This window comes from Ostrinia nubilalis, chromosome 17, assembly GCF_963855985.1.
Source record: "Ostrinia nubilalis chromosome 17, ilOstNubi1.1, whole genome shotgun sequence".
In the NCBI taxonomy this organism is placed as follows: Eukaryota; Metazoa; Arthropoda; class Insecta; order Lepidoptera; family Crambidae; genus Ostrinia; species Ostrinia nubilalis.
This window is the reverse complement of record NC_087104.1, coordinates 795,240-801,485: the sequence shown is the minus strand read 5'-3', so window position 1 is coordinate 801,485 and position 6,246 is coordinate 795,240. Positions and strand designations below refer to the sequence as shown.

General features: G+C 40.9%; 1 protein-coding gene across 1 annotated transcript; it reads right to left on the bottom strand.

Annotated features, from left to right (window-relative positions):
* Positions 1-438: 438 nt before the first annotated feature.
* Positions 439-6,016, bottom strand: LOC135079802 (uncharacterized). Its single transcript, XM_063974409.1, has 3 exons — positions 4,179-6,016; positions 1,349-1,582; positions 439-790 (listed from the first exon to the last, which is right to left on the bottom strand). The coding sequence occupies exons 1-3, from the start codon at positions 4,944-4,946 to the stop codon at positions 608-610; spliced, it is 1,185 nt and encodes a 394-aa protein (XP_063830479.1). The 5' UTR covers positions 4,947-6,016; the 3' UTR covers positions 439-607.
* Between the last annotated feature and the right edge of the window lie 230 nt (positions 6,017-6,246).

Sequence of the window (6,246 nt, the reverse complement as noted above, 5' to 3'; positions counted from 1 at the left end):
CTAATCACAAAACAACACGCATTTTTATCCTAATCTATTCACAAAGTATTTTGTTTGTCTAAATAAATAAAAATTACAATCACAAAACATTCACCAAACTGCATAGATAGAAATTCTAAGTAGCCAGATGTAATTAAAATGGGCACTGTAGGTGGACAGCCCTATCGCATGTTGTCATACCGTGACGTGCCGCGCGGCTGTTGACATTTATTTCAAAACTATGGCAGAGTTGGAATACTGTATAGATAGTATTACCGTGGCTGAGTCTAAAATTAAATGGCAATCTAACCGATATGCGAGTTGAGACCAAAAGGGTGCCAGCAAAGATTGTGATTTTTAGGCAGAGTTCCCCGCACTTAGACAAGAACGAAACATAAGGTAGGTAGGTATGACCGAGTAGATGTAAATTTCGATCTATAGTTAATTAAGGTAAAACGATTATAGTTTCTTAATTTTATTAATACTAGATAGTACTGTCATCAACTTATTGAAAAATTACGATATCACCCGCGAAAGAACAACACGAATACATAGCTTCAACTAAGTAAAGTTACAAATCTCGAAAATGAAAATACTGTACTTTTTCTGTAATTTTTCTGCAACTGGTCTATATGACATCCCAGCGCAACAGGTCGTTGACGACCCCCTTGAACCGGCTGGCGAAGAGCTCGTTAGGTGCCACTACGAAGGCATCTAGGTCAGCCTCGTTGTCCACCTTCGGAGCACTCTCGGCTTCCACCGTCACCACGGGTAGCACTACTATGCCCAGCAGCAGAGCGTATGGAAGCATCTGAAATTAGTGGGAAGGTCTATAACGGGACGGGAATTTGTGTTTACCTTGATTAAGTTGAAACACGATCATCATCATCAACAGCCCTTTACAGTCCATTACTGGACTATGAGCCTCCTTCACTGTAGTGGAGGGTTTTGCCATAATCCCCACGCTTGGCAGGCGGGTTGGAGATAGCAGTTTATAAGATTGATGTTTTTCAGAGAGCGCTGCTGCCCGTTCTCTGTTTGATGTGTAGTCCCTAAGTCGCCTCTTACGACCCCTGCGAAACACGATCGCAACTTACAATAGAGTTACAGTTGCAATAGAGGCTGTTTATATTTGTATAGTGTAATGTTCTGTAGACTGTGAATGCTTATCGCAAATTCAACCGATAAAATGGTTCAGCTAAGTACTTAGTCCGGGAAAGAGCTAAAGTTTGCCAGATTTCACTAAACACTTTACGATTAAATCAGAGGTTTTATGCCACATTGGTTTTACGAGTACGAGGGGATTTAAGGTTGATATACCTATTGTGGCAAAGTAAATCACATGTAGACTCAGTTAATTCATTCGTACCATCTTCAAATCGTCGTCGTAGTGTTTCCTCGCGTACACCTCTTCCACGTCCATCTGATATCTTTCGAGCGCCAGCCCGAGCTGCGCGTAGTAAAGCTCGATGAGCTCGTCGTAGTGCTGCCTGCGGAACTCCTCGTCTGTGCCCATGAAGATGAAGTAGAAGAGGTCCTCTACTGGGCAACCAGTGTGTACTGTCTGGTAGTCCAGGACGATGACCTGGACGCTGCCGTCAGCCTGAAAATGTTGAATTCTTCTATCACTTTCGAGGTATGCGTAAAAAGTTATCAGTTCGTCTATCATTATTGGTACCTATTAAGTTGACCCCTACATAACCCAAATTTTGTGTCTGCAATCACATTCAAAACCTAAGTCTTGTTCAACCGGAAAATATCTACTTATTGGTGAAGAAATAAAACTAACTTATCATTTAATAAGATCTACCTACTCAAGACTAGGTATGTTTTCCAGTTATTAATAGACAATAAGCAAATTTCCAGGTTCAGGAGATCAAGTGTTATTATACAAATCAAGCAACAGACTTATTATACTCGCACACATTGGCATAATAATGATGCACTAAGCACCTACTTACTTAATTGCTTTACTTTTATAAACAATAGGCCAACCGGTGCGGTTGCGAACATTGTTTAAAATTATAAATGGACTGTACGTAGGTTACCTACCTAATCCAAAAGATGATTCGGCAGGGGGCATCCCAATAATTACCTAAGTACTTAGTACCTAACTTTAAACTTTTTGTTGAATGTTGAAACATTGACATCAAATGATGTTGTCGATTCATGAACCTTGGTGTATTGTATCTCTGAACCTTGGCACCAGTTCTACATCGCTGGTCGCGACAATTTCCCTAGTTCAAGGTCCTTTTGTGCCACAACAATGGATATCGTTTTTATTTATTTCAGAGTTATTTTTGTATCATATTATGAAATATGAACTAAAAAGAATTCTCATAAAATCGCTGCCTATAGGTAAGTAGGTACCATAAGCCGGAAGTCAATGATAAAGTTTTATTACAGGTACCTACACCGGAAATCGAATCCAAGATTAAGTATTTAAGAATTCCAAATCTCTAAATAGGTACGTAGGTATGTACTCGCACAAATGTCGGCGGATGCCTGCCCTTATAAGGGTAAATCTGGCCAATTTGTAAACTGCCCGTTAATATCAGATAAATTGCCTAATCATCTGCGCAATTGGAGTCTAACCACAAAGTTGCAATAATTGCATAGCAAAATGTAAATATTTTCGACCTTGAAGCTATAAACCAACTTTGTGAGGAAATCTTACAAGCTGGTTTGTCCAATTTTTACAACTATAATAAATGGTTCACAATCTCTGTTAGAATTGGCAACGCGCGACAATAAGTTAACGCAGTTCTCAGATGGACGCGGTAAAATTGTTGAGAAATAACGAAGATTTTTCAAAAAACATATTTTTTGTTCAGTTACTATCGACATTCAAAGCAACTTCAACATTAAACCAAGTTAAGACGCTGCTACATGACTTCTTAATAAAATTTAATTGAATTCCTATTCATAATCTACGTTATGCGCCACAAAAAGTTTTACTCTACGCATCAAAATGACAGCTTAATCGCTAACTGCACAATGGCACATCTAAGGGCCCCGAATACCGTAGCCGAAAATTTTCCATGAAGGGAACGTGTTTACCGTCACGCGCACGTAAGTAGTCCCGCGGCCCTACAGAACGTCACGCATAGAGTTATTTCAATGGACAAACACGAATGGATTAAATTCACCCTCTAAGTTATTGTTCGGGATTAGGTATCTGGGTTAACTAAAGTATGACAAATTGTTTGCTATGTTCATTGATAAAGATTGATTACTTAGGTACCTACCTAATCATTGGTTTTAATAACAATCTTCAAGTTGCCTAGTACGAGTTTTTGATATCAGAAGCCATGTTTTGTTAGATAGAGATATTTTTGTTGTCTTTGTTACCCGGAAGTTATTTGTCTTTTTATTTTTAAAACTCCGTGCAACTTATGAAAAAGTCTTTTACCTACTACTTAATTTTCAGTTTCAGATTTTAACTTACCTAATTTTGAACTCGATATTGATTTAGAATTCACGAATGTTTACTGTGATGAAAAGCTTTTACCTTATTTTGTTTACTACCTAATACTTATTCTGTACATAAGGCGGTGTGCTGATACGGAACTCTACACGTAATTCGCACTCTTCTTCACCTATGGTGAGATATTTACGACACGACCTGTGTCAGACTTTGTGCTTTACTACTTAAGTAGGTCGGTTTTTAATGTTTCGGGTTATCTTACTTAGTTTGCTTTGTACATAATGCTTAGAACATTATTAAAGTCAAGTGCGCATAAATCTAAGTTAGCAGGTAGAGTTAAGTAGATGGTTCTTTTTGTGCAATTTCGGTAGTCTAGTCTAGTGCCGAAGATTCCAAATAAAAACAGAGTTATTTATTATATTAGTGATCAACTTCTTGTTCCAGAGACAACTTCCTCATGATACAACCAAAAAGAACTTATCATTCACGATGTCTCATTAAGTTTTAATCGTGCTCCTGTTAATAATTAGTGCAAGACCTTCAAGTTTGAATTATAATGTGAAGCACAATATGTCATCCCGTTTAATTAGATGTTTCTACGTTGGTAATAGTGTACTAAGTAACTAAGTAGGTACTTACTTATTAATTACGGTCACGCAAGGCCTTTGTCATTGAATTTAATTGTATTAGGTATAATACCATACCATACACATAGGTAAATAAATAATACTACCTTATCGACTCAATCAATCAAAAATATGCATTAAATTACCTGCTTTTTGTGCAGCAAATTACTAGGTCTGAAGTCCCCGTGCGCGAGAATCGGCGTGTGCGTCGGCATATGATATTTTGTGAATAAATCGCGCCCATCATGGGCCTCGAAGAATTTCTTGATCCTCTCGTGGTGCTGCTGGTCGATGACGGCCATGGCGCCGCCCACCATGCGCTCCCAGATGCCCTTCATCTCCGGGTCCTCATCGGACATCACGAACTTCAGGTCCTCAAGCAAAACCTTATACTCCGCCGGATCCTCCTTTTGGAGGACAAACGATAAAGCGTGGTATTTCGCCAGCACCTCCACCGCCTTCGACGCCTGGTCCCAGTCCACCGACTTGAACCTGCTAAAGCTCATGTACCCGCCCGCCACCAGATTCTCCAAAATAATCGTCTCGTTTCCGATCTCCTCGCTCCCGCCATAATATTTGGGGAAGACAAATCTGTGCTGCTCCGGCACCTGGTACTTCTCCTGGAAGCCGTTCCAGATGTTGACGAGTTTGTTGTAGAAGATCTGTTCGGTTCTGTACAGGTTGTCGGCGTTGACGCGCGAGCGAATTTTGACGCTGATGGAGGCAACTTTCGCGAAGAGGTTCAGATCGGGGAGTCCGGGGGTGGAGAGGGTGGCGAGGAAGAGGTTGGAGGTGTAGTTGGCGCCGCCGCTGGTGATGGGCTTGAGGGCGACGAGCGCGTCGTCGTCGTCGTATCGCTGGTCGCGGGCGACGCGGCGCAGGAGCGCGCGCAGGTTGCTCTCAGCGTCCGCCATGCTGGCCGGCGCGCGAGTCACTGCCGCGATATCAGGTGACGCAAGACTGGACCGCTCGTGTCGCAACCACAATCAAAATGTTCAGTGCAGATTGTGTAGGCAGTTAGAATATTTTAAGAGTAGGCCTAATTGATTAGCTCATTGAATGCCAACAAACTATCTCATGTTATTGAGTAATCTCTGTTATCAGGGCATAATGGGATCATGCACATCTAAAAAAGATTAAACCGTGTTTGCCATGTTTTGTGATATCAATTAGAGCACAAATATGACGTCACTATAAAGTCGTTGAGCCCTCGCGAAAACGATTCACGCACAATAGAAACTAAAGGTCTGAAAAGTACTAAAATTGGGGTCCAATTTGGCGTTTGTGGACGGATGTGGGGCCATTGCTCAGTAATGGGATCAGCCAAACAAACCCTTTGACACGGAGCGGTTCCATTTCAATATTGACAATGGGACGTGCAAACAAACGTTGAACCCAATTCCCACTTCGGGTCTTTTGTACTGACGCAGTCTCTAAGCATACCTTGAACAAAGACGGTTTCTAATTTTTGGCTTGACACAATGCCTTTAGAGTTTTGCAACAACTGTCCCTGAATGAAGGTAAGCTATGAATCTGAGTATCGCAATTTTTTTAACATCCCGAACTCTAAAGGCGCATTGTGTTCAGGGGCGTTCACAGACCTAGGATTGGGTAATCCGAGCGAGCCCACGATTAACGAGCGATTAGAATTAGACCTAACGGACGGATTCGTTTCCGAGGCGCGGGCGCAATGAACGCGGCCTCGCCTCGCGGTCATCGCGCATTATTCACTTTACTATCGCGGGACTTACAATGGGAATGACATAACTGTGAATGAACGCACACGCTGTGTACAAATACAAACAAACCGATTGTAAGATCGTAGTGCTAATGAATGTCACGAGTCAGTGATAATATTTTTTAATTGACCGGTACCCCACGTTGGGCACCAATTTTTATTACTGTTAACCCCTCTATGCAAAGTGCCAAGTAACTTTGCTTGATAATACTGTATGGCTTAAGATGCTGGCATTTCATTAATGTGATCAAAAGCGACTTATGACTATTTCAAATTGTGGATACAAAAGGGGCCATTTAACTAATTATATCCTTGAAGATAATTGCCATCAATTAGGGGGCATTTTGGACCAAGTGTGTATTCGTACAATGACAGACGTACCTACTAAGTTTTATAAAATTTATTCATTGTAAAGGAAAATGTAGTATACTCGTACAGTAAGAAAAACAAAATAAAAAAGCAAAATCATATTGTTT

Coding starts and splice junctions, on each gene's coding strand:
- LOC135079802 (XM_063974409.1), bottom strand. CDS start 4,946: ATGGCGGACGCTGAGAGCAACCTGCGCGCGCTCCTGCGCCGCGTCGCC. Junction 1,583..4,178: donor ATTTGCTGCACAAAAAGCAG/GTAATTTAATGC, acceptor CAACATTTTCAG/GCTGACGGCAGCGTCCAGGT. Junction 791..1,348: donor ACGACGACGATTTGAAGATG/GTACGAATGAAT, acceptor CACTAATTTCAG/ATGCTTCCATACGCTCTGCT.